The sequence below is a fragment of the Erithacus rubecula genome, assembly GCF_903797595.1.
Source record: "Erithacus rubecula genome assembly, chromosome: 9".
NCBI classification, from domain to species: Eukaryota; Metazoa; Chordata; class Aves; order Passeriformes; family Muscicapidae; genus Erithacus; species Erithacus rubecula.
The window spans coordinates 25,689,681-25,707,300 of NC_136660.1; the positions used below are offsets into that span (position 1 = coordinate 25,689,681).

Consider the following 17,620-nt stretch of genomic DNA (forward strand, 5'->3'; position numbering starts at 1 on the left):
AAGACAGGGGGGAAAACTCTTATTTAGCAATAGAAACTTAACTGTATGAAGCCTGCTCTCAAAGTGAAAAAAGAAAGTTGGTGGTCACTGAATTAGATGAGGATATAAAATTGGCTACATCTAAACAAGTTCTCATTTAAAAATCCTGGCAATCTCTACGAAAAAGTAAGACTATTTTACTATTTTTTAAAAGCTGATTACTACCTGCCTTCTCTCAGCCATTTGTTAGGGTTACTTTCAGACTTGTCTTGTTCTTTATAGTAGCTTAAGTCTACCCTAAATTGCTGAAGTGTATTAGTGGTGTAAGCTGGTAATAATAGAATACCTTCTTTCACATTCCTGCAGCAGAAAAAATGAAGAATGCAGAATCCATGCCAGTGGTAAATGTTTGAGATTGTAATGTTCAAAAATCACAGAATCATGGAATGGTTTGGGTTGGAAGGGACCTTAGAGACCATCTAGTTCTAACCCCCTGCCATGGGCAGGGGCACCTTCCACTAGAACAGGTTACTCAGAGCCCCATCCAGCCTGGCCTTGAACACTGCCAGTCAGGAAAATTTAGTTTTTAATAATTTAGTTTTTAACTGAACCAGCCTCTAAGATCACATATTGGCTTTAATAGCTGATTTGAAACCATTATTAGCAGTTAAAGAAAGACTGAGAAATAGACTGAGTGTTATTTCAGCTTCAGGCCTGGAAAGCTACCCAATTTCATACTATCAAGACATTTTACATGAGAAGAATCCAGAGAAAATTTATTGTGCTACCTTTTCTCTCTTATACTTCGTATTTTTCATTGTGTAATAGATTGTAAAGTTCTCTCCATTTGTGCTAGGCCTTTCTGGAAATGGCTTACAGTGAAGCAGCCCAAGCCATGGTACAGTACTACAAAGAAAAACCTGCTATGATAAATGACGACAAGTTACTTATTAGGATGTCTAAAAGATACAAGGAATTGCAGCTGAAGGTAAGATGGTCATTCCTGATCAAATTATGTGAACTTCCATGGCACATCTGGAAAATACATTTTAAAAGATTCTTGCTGATTATTGATTTCTAATTAATGCTTTAATATTATGGAAAAAGAAATAAAGATAAATTAATGAATGTATATTATCGATCTTTTACACTTAGCTGCTTGCTCTTATTCTAAATTGTAGCTCTTGGAAGAGACCCCATTTTCTCTGATCTCTTCATACCATTATTTCAAAAATCCCTTTTGAGCTTTTTTGTGAGCAGGCTCCCTATATTGCTTGGTCTAACACACAGCCATGTGTAAGATACATGCCAGCAAAAATAAGATGGTTCTATCCTTTTAGCCAGGCATTAAGCCCAGAACAATGCTTTTTTCACTGCTTCTGTGCTTGAACCATAGCACAGTCTTGACACCAAGCAGTGGTAACAGGACTAAACAGCATGTTTTCTTTTTGTTTCTTATGAATGACCTAAGTTGTAAAGGTGTTTTGTTTGTTTTTTTTTTCTTTTAACATAGAGTCAAACCAGAGCAATATTCTTTAGACTTTCTGTAAAGTGTATGACACTTCTGTTGCAGACACTTGTGTGATGTCCAAAAATCACTGCTCTTGTGAAAGTGTTTATAGAGACTTATATACTGCAATGTAATGCTAAGAGAGTAATTTTATTTCATGGTGGCTTGGACCAGAACTGGCAATGCAGAGCTTAAAAGCTCCATATTGTATTACTCAACACAGCACAAAGTTGTTTTATAGAACAGCTCTGTAATGTTCCAATTTAATGTTAAGGGTTCTTTTATGAGTGTTGGAGAAAAAAAATAAGGGAACTCGGATGGTTTGGCTTGCCCTTTGGAAAAGCCTCTTTCTCTCCCATATGCCCATACTAATTTAAGGAGACTTTAAAAGAATTGCCAAAAGTTCATAAATCAGGGCAGACTTTTCTAACGTGGTTCAGGGAGGGGTTCAGATGTTGTGTGGTGAAGATTGTGCGTCTTGACAGAGAGGCAGGAGTTACCCAGGAGAATGTGATAGTTTGCCTAGATTCCGGGAATATTTTTCTGGTTTTCCAATGACAGTTTTTCAGGTCATGGAATTACTTTCTTTGCACAAGAAAGAAAGCAAAGAAAAAGACAAAGAGGGAAATATAATGAGTTATATACTGCCACAAACTTCTGAGTTCCTGCATTATTATGTTGCTCATCTGTGTGTGCTCCAAGTGTTTGTACACATGCCTGTGTAGGGCATCCTACCTAGGAGTAATCAGACCCCCAGTGTATGTCTTGCACTTAGCTTTTCTGAAGCTCTCCTTGTCTAAACATAGTCCTTTAGAGCTACTGCAGAATTAGTAACTGAGATCAAGAGAAGGCTGTTCATACCTAGAGCATCAGAGATAGGCTTCCATATGTATTTGATTCTATATCAGAAAAGTTGTCTGTTTTGTTTCCTCCTCGATCCAGTTCATAGAAAATGCTCTGTAGTGATTGTGTAACAAAGTTTGAGAACAAGCTCGTTTTCAAAGCCAGTTAGAGCAGCCAAGCGTGAGGAGAGAGTGCTACAACGTAATGGAGCAGATTTTCCATTTGTATCATTTTACTGCTTTGATCGTGCTGTTGAGAAGCCAACTGCAAAAGACAGTGTAACCACAACACTGAAACTAAATATTTCTAGTTATAGTGTAATTGAATGAAGCACGGATACTGTTTCTTGAAGGAAAATCACCTGTATCAGTTTGGAGAGTAGAGCAGCTTGCTAAACAGTGTCTTTTTTTTTTTTATTAGAAACCAGGTAAGAATGTGGCTGCTATAATCCAGGACATCCACTCACAGAGGGAGAGGGACCTGCTGCGTGAAGTGGACAGGTAAAGTTTGTCCCAAGTTTGGAGTTGGAAGTCTGTAAACTCACAGGTAGAAGAAGCATTATCTGTGTGCTTCCCTCTCTTGTTTCATTGGCTTTCCTAATTTGGATTTCACTTATAAAATCATATATATTTTTACACAGTTCAATAGTTGGTACAGGGCCTGTATAGTGAGATCCAATTGAAACTGTGCATGTTATGAAAATAACTCTTTCCTACTGATTATGTCTCAGAAAATATGTCTGGTATGTGAAGGTCAGAAAAATGAAGCTATTCCATTCGCCTCCCTGTTAAGTGAAAAGCATGAAGGCTGGGGTGCTTTGGGACCAAGTGGAAAGGAAGCAGTTCAGATTAAAATGTATTTGGGTACATTTCTGATCTCTCTGACTTCTGGAACTTTCAGCAAAATTGGACAGGAATCACAGCCCTAAAACTTTCTTTTGAGCAGGTGGCCTTTGTCATTTTTGTGTCAAAGATGCTTTAGCTGATTGAGTATTGAGGGTGCACACATTAGGGTCATTGTAAAGGTATTAGCATATTATAAGCTTTTAATGCTAAACCCCTGTGTGATGCTTTTAAGAATGAATGAATATATTCTTGACAGTTCTGTGGGGATTTAGTTAAGCTCTGTGGCTGTGACACTGCCTTTTCTCCTGTTCACAGTTTGCAGCTGTGCAGTGCATGTCTGTGAAAGGCCTGGGGTCTCAGGTTCGCAGTCCCCAGGGCAGTCCCCATGAGCTTGCAGTGTACAAGAGTTGGTAGACAGCAGTGGGTCAGCCAGTTACAGCTGCCTTTCCCCCTGCAGCAGGTATGGCGCTGAGAGGCCCCGCTCCCGCAGCCCCATAAGCCGCTCACTGTCACCTCGATCCCACACGCCCAGCTTCACCTCCTGCAGTTCACCACACAGCCCGCTGGGGACCAGCAGGACCGACTGGGGAAATGGGAGAGAGGCGTGGGATCAGTCCCCCTACTCTCGACGGGACGAGGAAAGAGATAGCAGAGAATGGCGAGAGAATGGGGAGGAGAAGAGGGACAGGACTGACACGTGGGTACACGAGAGGAAACATTATTCACGACAACTGGACAAGTTTGATTTGGATGAACGGCTTGAAGGAGGCAGAGGACACCGAGAAAAATACTTAAGGACTGGTTCCCCTGGGTCCCTTCACCCTGGCTACAAGAACAGGGAAGATGACTATTACCGAAAATCCTCCAAGTCGAAATCTGACAAGTTTCAGAGGCAACTGCAGGATTTACCTGGGAGATCTAAGAGAAAGGAAGAGGCAAAGTTAAGGGAACGCAGGCATTCTTACAGTGAGGACACTGCCAAGGAGGAGGCAGCTGAACAGAAGCACAGCAAAGCATCTGAGGGCTCCAGGCAAAAACAAAGTGAAAAGAATAAGGTGAAGAAAGCTGAAAAAGACCAAGAAGAGGCTACTGCTGAAGACAGTGATGTGAAGGAAACCAAACCTCCTGAGAATGAGGTAAATAGAAATCTAGAAGTATATGTAAGAAGAAGTGTGAATGCTGAAGTAATATACTTTCTGAAATATCTTAGAGCCTTTGTTGTGGGTGTGATGCCAGCAATATGAAATGTTTTTCCATTATAAAATCAAGGAATGTGGTCATCCATACTTTTGTCCAGATCATGCAGATCTATTACATTCTTGTGGTGTTGGATTTACAGACATTATCATCCTGTATCTAGCATAGAACCTTTGGGTAACAGCTATGGGGATGGGGACAGACAGCTGAAAACAAAACCAAGTGGCAGTCTGCTATTTGCATGCAGGATGTGTGTGAAGAGGCAATAGCCCTGCTAATTCTGTGCAGAATGCCCCATAGTTGCTCTTTCTGCATCCATCACTGCTTCCACTGCCAGCGAGGAGGATTGGCTTATCTGGAAATAAAGTGAAATTTTACAGAGATACACAGTATTTATACGGGGAAGTGGTTGCTGTACTGTTAAAATGGGGAATGAACTTTGAGTGAGAATCATTTCTTTCTGGATAACTCAACAGAGCAATTGTTTCTATTAATCATGTGTCCCTACTCTCAACTGTGGCAGGGATAGTACACACCACTCCCTTCAATGTTCTGGCAGAAATCTTTCCCATGACAGAAGCCACTGAATCAGCTCACCTATAAAATTATGCAATCTCTGGAGAAGTGCTTCCTGTGGTAAAGTGGCAATGTTTGTGGGTTTGATTCTCCGCTGGGAAAAACTAGGAGAGGGAACACATCTAGGTGCCTCATTTGCTCAGTCTCAGCACAGGCCATACTCACATCCCCACCCCTTGGGGATCTGGTTACTGGCTCTTGGCCACCTTGCCACCCCTGAAGGCCCCCAGGGATGGCTGCTGCCATCCACCCCCAGGGCTGTTGGCATGGGAGGCTGCAGAGCTGCTTGGCTGATCAGGGCTCCAGCTCTTGCTTCTGCCTTTGTGCTGCTGGGGCCATTGTTGGTTGTTTCCAGTTCTTCTTCTTTCCAGACCTTCTCATTTGGGGCTAAGTCGGTGGAATTTCCTAGATTTGTAACTCACTAATGTGTAACCAGCAGCAACACTGTCTCATGCCTTAGATAAGCATGTTTGTACCACTTTTTATCATTTTCCTCCTTTGGCTGGTATTTTACTATGATACATGGTTCCTTGGGAGGAGATGTCAGAGAGAAATGTCAGACAGCATCCTAAATCACACTCCTCTGCATGTTTTCCAAGTTATTTTACTGTGGCTTTGCTAAAGACATACCACTCTGAAGACTATTGCTAGTAATTTATTTTAAAAGGAAGAAAAGTTTTGTATGTCTTGAACTCACTTTTGCTTTGTTCCCCTTTTACTAAATACCAGGTAGAATTGTGGTTTTGTTCTTTCAAAGTATGAACCCTACGACCAATTCCATTTTCAACTGATCCTATGTCAATAAACAAAATAGTCGAGGTCTTCTGCAGAGTTTTAACACTGCTGCTCTCCTTACCACAGCTGAGCCAACATAACAAATGTGGGTAGAGAACAGAGGAGTGGAGGTTGGAAATTTTAATGAATTGACATTCTCCCCCACCTGTCTTTTAGCCAATTCTATGATATAAATTACAACTCTAATTTTGTTTAAAATTCTTTTTCTTAATTCTTATTTATGCAGTTCTGCAAATGGAATTTATTGTTGAGTCTTTTCCCACAGCCTAGTTGACTTGCAAAAACTTTAGAAATAAAGAATGTGACCTTGTGAGTGACTTTGGTTCTCTAAACCCAGAATAGAAACATACTAGAGCACCACTGTGTGTTGCTATACGTATATATGTATTTATTTTAGCTTGAAAAAGAGGAGCAAGTTCCAGTGAAGAGCTCACCTTCAAATAATAAACAAGGAAAAGAATCTGGAGAGATTCTGGAAAACACAAGAAAAGAGAAGGTTGGTGACACATTGTTGTTGTAGCTTCTTTGAGAAAATGATTGAAACCCCAGGTTTGGCAGCATGTTCTCCCAAATTGAATATTAACCCCCTCATGAAAAAACACATAAAGGGGATGGAGAAGGAGGTTATCTAAATTAACTTGCCTTATCTTGACCTCTGCTTTAAGGGACAGCTTTTCCTGAAGTCTCCAGAACTCTTTTTTTAGTTACTCTTTTTCATGTCCATTGCTTCACATACATAGTGCTTGGCAGTGGCAGCTGTAAGGAATGTATGCCCAAGTGAGCTGGGTAACTTCACAAACCATGCCCAAAAATAGGAGATGTGGTCAGTTTGTGGGGAAAGTGAGGACTATGATGAATACTTTTTAGAACACTGGTCTTATGAACTGTAGATAGCAGTTTACTGATTGTTTCTGGTTTTAATTAAATAATGCCTTTAAAGCACCCCTACTGCTGCATTGCAACAGGGGAGAGCAATGTCCCTGGAATTCCTCCAGCTTCATATCTGTAGGGTCATGGGTGGATGGTCAAATATGGAAGATATTGATATCTGTTGCTGCAGAAAACTGATCTCCTGGCAAGAGCAGTGCCAGCTCACAGAGTTTTCATGCTGTTTTAGGATTCTAGGAGGGGAAGTGTGGGAATGGCCAAACAGGAGGAGAATACAGATTATTAATAGATTATGTGTACACAAGGAGTCTGGGAGTTGAAATCTAAGATGCAAGTGTCTTAAAAGTAAGATATGCCTTTTAATTCTAAGACTTCTCAAGTCCAGTATTAGTGCCTGAGTCCTGTGAGTCTGTAACTGCATGTATGAGGTATTTCAGAATATGTACCTTGGAGAATAACTGTAAACCTGCTTTTTCCTAAGGTTTAGGCCAGTGGCTCCCAGCATAGTCCCTGGTAGAAGGATCTTGCTGGTGGAAGGAAATGACTGAAGAAGGAAGCTATGTTTTCTCAGACACCATGAATTTAAAGAACCTAGTCCAGCAAAGTGAAAGCCATAATGGCTCGAATGGGGTTCAGTATATTTTCATTGCACTGAGATCAAAGTAGAGGAAAGGGTTCACATAGTAGCATCAATTGTATAACAAAGTATAACACATTGTGCCTTGCACTACTGCTCAAAAAGCAAGAAGCAGGGGACTGGTGAGACTGCAATCCCCAAGGGTGTTACAGAATCTTCACAAAGGGAAATTCATATGATAATTCAAAAGATATTTTTTGTCCTTGTACATAAGGTTTAAAATTACAACACCAAGGCATATCACTCTTTGAAACTAAAACACAAGAGGAGTTAGGCATGGCCATACCAAGGTTCTTTCCAGTTTTAAGGCCCACCTTTTAACAGTGATGGTCTATAATCACCAATCTCTCAAATGTTTCACATCTTTGTAACAGGACCGAGACTGGGAGAGTGGAAGTGAAATTGAAGGTGAGACCTGGTATCCTGCTAACATGGAGGAATTAGTGACAGTAGATGAAGTGGGAGAAGATGATTTAATTATGGAGCCTGATATAACTGAGCTTGAAGAAATAGTCCCAGTTGATCAAAAAAATAAAGCTGCTTCAGAAATGTGTCACTGTATATCAACTGTGTTAGAACTGAAAAACAATCACAGCCACTTAACCAGGAGTGAAGACAAATTTGCCCATAAAGCTTTAGAAACAAACTTCAGAACAGCAAAAGGCAGTGCAGCTTCTAGTGGCTGTCAGGAAGATGATGAGGATGATGATAATGATGATGCTGTAACTGAAGCATCAAGCCTAAATCTGGACCCTGAACAGAAGCCAGAGGAATTGAAAGAAGACCAATCTGCTAAGGATTCTGATTGCCAGCAGAAGGAAGGAAAAATTGATGAGAGCTCTAACACTCATTTAGAGCCTGAAGATCACAATATACCTTCTGTTCATCTGAAAGAAGAGAGTCTCCAGCTCCCTGATACATTTATAGATGATTACAAACAGATGGGATCACAAGGAGCTGAGAGCAGAGAAGTTACGGAAATGCTCATTAAAAACGCTAGTGAAGAAACAAGACATGGAAGCCAAGAGTGTCCAGAGGCCAAGGGTAACTACTGCTTTTTTCCCTTTCAGCCTGCAGAGAGCCTTGCATGTTTTCTCTGAGGATAGGCTGAAATTTATTGCTAACGAGAATAAGTGTTGTTAATAGTATCAAGGCTTGTCCTTGGAGCAGCTAAGTAAAAGAACCCCAGTGCCTTTGGCCAAGCTAAACCATTAGAGCCTCTTAGATGAATAGTGTAAAGGAAATATGATAAGCAGCTTGCAAGCTTTCTGAAAGGCATAAGCTGCTATAATTGTCATGTCAAGGTTCACATGAGTTTAGCTGAAGTCTTTCAGTGCCTTGCTAAATTTATTTTGAATTGTCAATGAAATGAGTGACAGTCTCTGAAGGTCAACAGAAAAGTATCTGTAATGTCTGGCTGGCTCCTGGACAAGGTGGGTATTCTTACACACTGTACTGAAGCATTATTAACATGGATATCACACACAGATTGTTACTTCTGTGTCCCTGTTCATGTGAATACATGCCTTTTACCAGGACTTGCCTTATCATGTCCTGTTATCTACTGTATGCTGCCTTTAAAATAACTGATAGGATATGCTGTGAGATAATGTCAATAAGTGTAACCATAGCTACCTATTTATATTTTAGCTGTCAGGAAAAGAGGGATCTTGAGGGTCTGAAAGCCAGTTCAGCTCCTTGTCAAAATGATACTTGAGCAAATGGGCTGTGCATAGTGAGATGAAGTGAAAAACAACATTGAATATGTTGGTCAGAAATGCTCTTTTTTAATTGCTGCCAGAGCCTATGACAAGGGCTTGTGAAAAGAAGCTGATGGAAGATTTTTGAGGAAACATTTCATGTGAACAACTGATTTTGAGCTAACTTCTTCCAGGACAGATTTGAAACTCAGTGGTTTTAAATACTTTGCTGATTGGCCTGAAGACACCTTGCCTGACTTGCATATTTGGAGATAACATTGCCGTGGGACTGGGCATGGCAAAGTTGGCTCTCCTGGGCTTCCTGGGCAGCCAGCTGATGAAAGAGTTGGGTGTCTCAAGAACATATTTACTAGTGTTTCCAGCATCTCAGCTTCCAGCTTGTCAGCAGGGAGCCTGGAAGCTCCAGGGCCTCTCATGCTTCCCAGGTTTCTGACATGGCCTTGTTATCTGGGATCTGCAGTCCAAGGCTCTAGGCCTCTACTAATGCAGCTGCCAGCTCAGAAGTGCAGAAATCTACTTAAGTGGGACTTAAGTTGCTGCAAAGGCCCTGGGTGTCTTAAGAAAAGCTTACCAGCTTACTGGGGGTTTTCCAGGTTCTCTGCTGGAGTATTGAAATGCTGGGGTAGGGTTAAAGTTAATTTGAAAGCCAACCAGTTAGGATTTTATATTATTTTGTTTTAAATTATGCAATAGACATTATTTAAAAATGAAGAAAAATTCATTCTCATAGCCAGAAACTGCAGATCTTTGAACTACAGACTTGAAAGACAGGAAGGGTTTGGTTTGGCAAAATATGTTTCTTTTATAAGAAAATATATCCCTTATCTATGCAAAATTTGCAATGCAATAGAAACTTTGTCAGGGTAAGTGAGGTAGTTCTTTGATGTAGGGACTGAAGAAGAGGAATCAGACCAGTTTATCTGTAATTCTGTAGCTCTGTGATAGCAAATTTCTCTATTTTTAAATAAAAGTAATTAATATTATAGGAATCACAGGAAGGGACAGCTATTCTTTTGACTGGCTATATCTGCTTCAGCACATCAATCCAGTGTTTCCACATCCTGACTCTCCTGCTGTGTCCATTAGTGTCAGCCAGCAGGGACCAACCATCCCATCCCTACTATTCAGAAACCAAAATCTTTTAGTGGCTGGGAGTCAGGAAGCAGGAACTATCCTAAGGATGGGAGAAGAGTGGCTCCAGGGAGAAGATGCCAGTGGTGCTGCAGGGATCCTGCAAAAGGCAGGTTTGGGAAGTTGTATTCATCAGGTCCTGCTGCTCCCACCATCTCAGCAATGCCTGTGTCAGCCCAGCTGCACCATTGGTCATACAGTAATTAATATATGTGGTTACAAAGCTGCAGAGTGTGCTTCTGCTAGATGCTTAATGTTATAACTCTATTTAGAGATTAAAATACAAAAAACCCCTCCAAACATAATATTAAATTAGAAATAGAAAAATGTTCTACTGAGAGAAATCAAAGTGACTGTGCCATAGTAAAGCTGTAGTAAACAAGCCTCTGATTTGAATAGAAAAGCTTTTTTTTTTTTTTTACTGATTTTACTTCATTTATAGATCTGCCCAGAAAGTGTTCCCAAGAAGTTTACAAACGCCTCATTATTAAACTGTTTTCATTCAATACATTTATTCATTTGTTAAGCAAATTCTAGGTACTTGGAAATGAGATCTCTGGAGTACCCGGAGGTAGAGTCTAAACAAAGGCCCTCTGCAGCAGGCTGGGAACAGGAGGACGTCTTCACCGAGCTCAGCATCCCCCTGGGTACGTTGGGCCGCCCACTGCAATACCCAGCCGTACAGCAAGATGTCACTTTAAGGCTACTTGCTATATTTATTTTTCAGAACAGATGTGTGGAGAGAAGGAGCAGGGTGTAGGACAGACGGGGAGCTGTTGAAACAAACAGGTTTTTGATTCTAGATCATTGCTAATTCATTCTGAATGAATGGCAGAAGGCAGCTGATGAGATGAAATAAGTTGCCTTGGACTATATATAAAATAAATATGAAATAATACTTAGTAATTTAAAAGCCTTTGACATAAAAGTGTAAGCAGAAGTATTGGCTTTACTGTGAAAATGCTGTTGATGAGCAAAACGCTTGGAAGAAGTACATCCTCAAAAGCAATCTGTGCAACTTAAACATGAGTTTACTGCTAAAAAGTATTTTTGCTTTTCCTGCCCTTGAGGCTACAGAGTGAAGTTTCCAGTCAATATTATGAGAAGATAGATTTTAAAGCATGTACATCTAAGAGAGAAAAGGTGTGTTTTCAATGCACAAGGATTTTAAAGTGCAGTTCAAAATTGCAAAATTAAGGAAATCAGAGAATGAATCAGGGATTCAGTCTTTCTATTCCTAATATTAAACTAAATAGCACATTTTTTTCTTTGAAAACAAGTTTATTATGGGAGGGGTAGGATTTAAACTGACATTTTAATGTGATTCAGAATTTCTCAACAGGAGTGGAATTCGTGGTGCCTAGAACTGGGTTTTACTGCAAGCTCTGTGGACTCTTCTACACAAATGAAGAAACAGCAAAGACAAGTCACTGCAGGAGTACTGTTCACTACAAAAATCTCCAGGTAAAAACACACCTGAAGCTGCCTAACAACAAGCTCACAGGGTGATTTGTGTTAAGGTAGATGATGCAATAAAAATTATTTTTTGTTGTGTGGACAGAATTCAGATGAGGTGAAATTCCGGTAAACAAACTTTTCAGTAGTTCAAATCATTAACATGCTAATTTCTCACTCTCAGATCCTTGAAATCGACTTTTGGATCATAGGTAAAATGAGGCCAGGTGATAATTTGATCTTCTCATCTACATGTGGTCCTTGTCACTAGCACAGCATGCAGTTCAGATCTTTGATGCTCTTTTTCAGAGGGTCCCAGATGTTTCTGTCGCTGGGAGTGACCCCAGCAGCACTTTTGTACATCTTAATGGCAGGAGCATTAAACATGGCATTTCTCTGATAATGTAGCCAGCCCCATTTCTGTGTTTGGGTTTCTCTGTGTTTCAGCTCCCAGCTCTCTGTGACAGGCAGGCTCTGCCGGGCATTTCCTGTGGCCCACTGAAATCCCCTCCCTGTGTGCAGAGCTCCACTGCTGAGTAATTTCCATCGGGATATGCAGGAGCATGTCAGTGCTTGTTGCTCCATAAGAACGTAACAAAAACATGTCAGCAGCTGATAACAGTGCACAGACCACGTGTGCCTGCAGTTCAAAGACCTGCCTTTGTTGCTTTTGAGATGCACCACTGATGGAATCAGTCACAACAGCCTGAGCATTACCTGTCCCATGCTCAGGGCTCCTCAGAGGAGATGGCCTTGGCTCCCACCCCCAGTCCCTGCCCATGAGCAGGGTGTGTACACTACACACACGCTTGTGCTGGTATTTTCATGCTCTTTGCAAAAGTCATGGCAGAACAAAGCAGAGTTCCTCCTCCTTTCTCTGTTTTTTCCCTCTGCTCACTGTAAATGCTGTAACTCTGATTCTGTTCAAGTAATAGCTCTCTTTCCTTAGCTGGCTAGCAGGCATCGATTTTTCTAGTGACACTCACAGTCAAGTAATTTCTCTGCGAGAATTTTCTTTTTGGCATTCCTGAAGTTCCATAGCTATAATCATAAAAAGGCCTCTACCTTCCAAAAGCTTCCTACAGAACTCTGATGCTTGCTCATAATGGACCCTCCAAGTACAAGCTTGAAAAACAGGTGCCCAGTTAGCATTCATTTTTTTGCTTCATACAAAAAAATCCAGAGGGATTCACCAGAGGTGGCACTGCTCAGTATAGGCTGTGTACCTCATGCAAGTCTGTCCCTAAGAAACTCATACTAAAGAAAGATTTCAGCTCCTGCCCCTCACCCTGGAAACTGGTTCCATGGGAAGAAGAGGGATATATTTTTTTTTTCATTTTCTAAATTATTTTGTTAAAGTCATAAGAAACAGACCCAACTAAAACTGACTTATTGTGAAAATAAAGTAATTTTCTCCCTATTAAGACATTTCCCATGAGTACTGTGGTGGATATCTAACACTGACTTGAGATAAAAGAACAAAGATTATAAAAGCTGTTAAAATTAAATCTGCCAAATGCAGCAATAAAAACAGGCTGTTCTGTCGAGCTATGCCTCTTATCTTTCTAAATACAGGAAGTAAATGTCTCGTCCAACTTTTGCCTGTTCAAGTGGAAACTTAGCAAATTTCAAATCACTGTTCTGTGTTGCTAGAATTCTTTTAGTTGCCATAATGCTCATTTATGCTTTCTGCAAGGAATATGAGTCTTCTCTGTGATGATGAAAGTTAACAAGTGTGTCCACCAATGTAGGAGCCAGGGACTCTGACTGTAGTGGAGCTATGGGAGTGTTGCTGCAGTGCTCCTGTTCTCCTTCCTAAATGCCACCATCCAGTGACAACAACAGTGTCCCAAATTATGTCAAGGCTTTGAGTCTTTTATAGCTGATTTGTTACTTGTAGTCTATCATGTGATCTCCTTGAGCCACATCCAAAATATATGTTCAGTGTTTGGATTTGAATGCAAAACTAAACAGCTTGTTTGCCAATTTTCTCCCAAAAGCCTTGTTTAGATAATGACAGTTTTGAAGTAAAATAGTCAACTTCATCTAATTATGATGCCCCTCGAATAACATCAATGACTGATTTTAAAAAATCAGCTCATTTGTCAGCCTCACAGACTTTTTGTAATTTTTAATTCTCTTCATCATAATAAATTATTTTCCCAGGTGATATTTGTATTTACAGATACACTGCAATTCACACATTCAAAAAAATCTATATTTTTGCCATCCCTTCCTCCACTTCCTCCAGCTACAAAAAGCTGTCACCATTCATCTGGTGGAAGCTACTTTGGCAACTCAGTGAAGTATTTCATCCTGTTTTCCACTGGCTTTATGCAGTATTTGTCAAAACTTGCATTTAAATGGAAAAAACACGCATTTTTTGCTTGACTGCCATTTTGCTATATATTAATCTGAATCTGCAGACTTCAAATCTGATGTTTGTGGTACTCATGATAGCTGGCAACATCATTTAAAGGTAGTGGATAAAAGTCTCATTTTGGTCGGTGCTCATTAAAAGCCCCAAAAGCTTTGGTTGTCTGATCCAGGGACAACTGTTAGTGATTTCTTACAGTTCACAATGTACAGAACACGTCTCCCAGCCTTTATGGTCCCTATATCTCTGTATACTACTGCAACATTTACTCTGGCTTTTTGCCACATGGAATTTTGCACCCAGAGATCTAGACTGAGAGTTGTGTAATTTCTACAGTCCAGATTCTCTATTCAGAGTAACAAGTGTGTAGTTGTCACTTTGTCACGGGTATGTCCATTCATTACCACTGCTGAGTCCCTTTCACATGAACCTCTTATATTGAAAAGTTATACTTACCTGAGAGAATTTACAGACCTTAGTATTTTTACATCCATGTCTTATTTAATTTCTTCCCCATGGATGTCAAAGAGTAAACTGTACCAGAGTACAGGGGAAATCCTGCAAGTAGAGAAAATTTTGCGGTGATGTGAAAAGGGTCTTTTCAAAATAAATCAGAATGAGTAAATAGCTAGAAAGGGAGTTTTATGATCCTAATAATGTGTAAGTCAGTTATTCTTGTGTGTGATGTATGTGATGCGTGTAAATCATTAATAAGAATACCTCTACATTATTATGTTGGAATTTCTCAGGTCTCTCTGCACTTGGTGCTGCTGAAAAAGCTTCTTTCCATCCATTTCTATGTCTGCTGACCTTGAATAAATAGTTTGAGCACTATTTTGAGACCCATACCCATTCATCATCCATTTTGTGTGCAGCTCTGCCAACTAAGAGCACTGCCAAAAGGCTGAAAGCCTCACTGGCCATGTATGTTCTTTTAAATCTCACTGAGTACCCAAAGCAGTGAAAGGCTTTATCTTAGAGGAACACAATAAAGGTAAATAGTCTAGCCAAACTGCTAAATTGTGTTAATTATTACTGAGTGTGATTATTCCCTTGAAACAAAATGTTCTGTGCAAAAGAAATATCTCTGAACTGTACATGCTGAAAATATAATATATAAACTTTAAATTGAGACTCTGAAATCACATTTATGTTCTGGCACACCAGTACTTTCCTAGAAGAATTCAGTTGCCTGAGTGGAGTTAGTTCCTGCCCTGTAGCACAGGGCAGCAGAGAAAAGCTGAGGTCTGGTTACACAGACTGATGGAGAGTGGAGTCCTGGTTCTCCACCAATTCCCCCCGTGGCACACAGTAAACCTCTGAACTTCTGAGGCTCTGCATGCACTCAGGTAGTTTTCCTGACACAGCCATATTTTCTGGCTTGAGTCTTCACCAAAATGGCACTGCTGTGTGCTCTTTCCTTTTGAGGTGTTGGAAGAGTTAGAGCTCTGAAGAGGCATAAAAAATTCTGTGTTGTATATTTTCAGGTTTGATAACAATGCTTTTGGGGTTTTTTTGTGTGATTGCAGAAGTACCTATCCCAGCTTGCAGAAGAGAGCCTGAAAATGAAGGAAGAAGGCAGCCCTCTGGCTCAGGATGACACTGGCATTGTTCCTCACTTCGCAAAGAAAAAATTATGATGCAGATGAACTGAAAGAGCTGTAATGAGTGAATGCTGATACTTTTTTTTAAAATTTTTAATTTCTATGATATAACTGTCAATTTGCACTGTACAGAGGAGGGGAAATAAAGAGCATGTTCCATGCATCTATGCCCAGAGTGCCATTAAAAACCAAAATGCCTGAAACTGTTTCCCACGGTGAAGCAATGCTGGCATATCTGTTAGAAGTGGAGCAATTCTTTCTCACACTCTGCGTGCTGGGAGTGGTTTCCTAGATTAAATCAGAATTCTCAGGGATTCTTAAAGTTTTAGTTCTGATGTAACATGTCAGGTCAGGTGGAGTACTTAGAAGCACTCAGCATCCTCCAGTGGACGCTGGAAGGAAAGGAGATGTGACTATTTATAGACTTTAATGTTGCTTAAAATATCTTCAGCCATTTCACTCATTGCCCCAGTGAGAAGTAGGATTTGCATAGGATATCTAAAGCATTTGGCTAGAACTAGTGAGTAGATGGCATAATGTAAACCCCATCAGCACCCACCTCCGTGTCTTGGAGCTTGGTGAAATGACAAAATGTTTGTGTTGTCAAGCACTGACTGTACACTGCTGGTGCTGTGTGAATTCTGGGGGAGCCACAGTCTGTCCCAGGGACCTCAGAGCCTGAACCCAGCACAGCAAGAGCAGCTCAAATGCACGTGCTGACAGCCAGCCTGCTCTGGTTTCAGCATTTTCCATGGTGTGATCAGGGTGTTCTCCAGGGACCGTTGTGTTTGAAACTCTTCTTTTTGATAATTCTAAAGGGTGCCAACTTTGAGTCTTACAGACTTGAAACTCTCATGAGAGGCTTTTTTAAGTGCCACATGTTTGGACCATGTCTCTTTTAGACATTTTATTCAAGATCCTTGCTTTTGGGGTCTTTTTGTTTTCTTTAAAGCTTGCTTTTCCTCAGCTTGGCAATGTTGAATTTTCCTGGTTTTTATGGAAAGATGCCAGATTTCTAATATTGTTTTTGTATTTTATTTCCCTGAATTTTTTAAGGTGAATACAACAACTGATGGCTCATGGAGTGCTGCACTGAGAACACAGGATGCACCAGCAGCTCTGGCATTATTATGACCTATTGTTTCTGCACAGTTGTTGCTTAGTGTTTTGCAAAGTCCCTTTGAAATGCACTGTACAAGTTTCTGGTTCATTTCAATAGGGCTTTGTGTACTAAAGTGAATACGCATGCAAACCATTGCCAGGATTGATCCCAGAGTTTATAAAATGCCCGTGCAATCTGGGCAGATGGGGATTTGCAGGCATTTCCATTCTTGCCTGACTCTAATATTTATCACATTATGTAAAAATTACTGGTATTGGACGTCCTGTTTAGATGTTGTGCAGAGGAAACAGTTTCCCAGAAGGTTCTAGCTATCCCTAAGAATGACAGGGATGTTGCACAATATTGCAAAGTGGCTAAATTGCCAAAACTGCTTCCACCAAAGTATTTGTTCCATTATATCTTGTGCCAGCAGCTGTGCTCGTTCTCTGAAGTACCCTGTAGCCAGGCAGTGTTTCTCAGAGGTGCCTGGTGGTGTTGCCTGAAGCCCTGTTCCATTCCATGGCCTGTGCTTTACACTCATTTTTACCAGAGGTAGGTTCAGATTTCATAGTTGGAATTCCTCCTTCTTGCAAACTGAGGGAGTCTTTGCATCCCAGATTCAGACAAAGCCTACCAAACAACAAGGGGAAATGAAAATATTACAGCCTAAATCCTCCTTTGTCCAGGCTTGAAGTATGTTAAGACTTGTGTCCATCTGTCATTTAAAACAGCTAGTTTTGGGGGTTTTGTTTGATTGTTTGAGTGGGGTTTTTTGTTGTTGATTTTTTTTGTTTGTTTTGGGTTTTTTGTAGTTTTTTGTTTGGGTTTTTTTTTTTTGTTGTTTTTTTTTTTGGTTGGTGTTTTTGTTGTGTTTGTTTCCTTTTTTTTTTTTTTTTTTGGTTGTTTTTGTGGGGTTTTTTTCCCACTATGGGAGAAGAAAAAAAACACACCAATATTGAA

General features: G+C 40.4%; 1 protein-coding gene across 8 annotated transcripts in view; it reads left to right on the forward strand.

Annotated features, from left to right (window-relative positions):
- Positions 1 to 15,721, forward strand: part of RBM20 (RNA binding motif protein 20) — a 98,166-nt gene extending 82,445 nt beyond the window's left edge. For 6 of the 8 annotated variants that reach the window (XM_079312601.1, XM_079312603.1, XM_079312606.1 and 3 more), the window contains 8 exons: positions 836 to 967; positions 2,753 to 2,832; positions 3,635 to 4,313; positions 6,143 to 6,241; positions 7,645 to 8,314; positions 10,650 to 10,769; positions 11,465 to 11,586; positions 15,484 to 15,721. In XM_079312601.1, the coding sequence (XP_079168727.1) occupies positions 836 to 967; positions 2,753 to 2,832; positions 3,635 to 4,313; positions 6,143 to 6,241; positions 7,645 to 8,314; positions 10,650 to 10,769; positions 11,465 to 11,586; positions 15,484 to 15,594 (2,013 nt within the window). In that variant the 3' untranslated portion in view covers positions 15,595 to 15,721. The remainder of the gene's footprint in view (positions 1 to 835; positions 968 to 2,752; positions 2,833 to 3,634; positions 4,314 to 6,142; positions 6,242 to 7,644; positions 8,315 to 10,649; positions 10,770 to 11,464; positions 11,587 to 15,483) is intronic. The other 2 variants (XM_079312602.1, XM_079312604.1) reach the window with 2 other exon arrangements.
- The last annotated feature ends 1,899 nt before the right edge of the window (positions 15,722 to 17,620 follow it).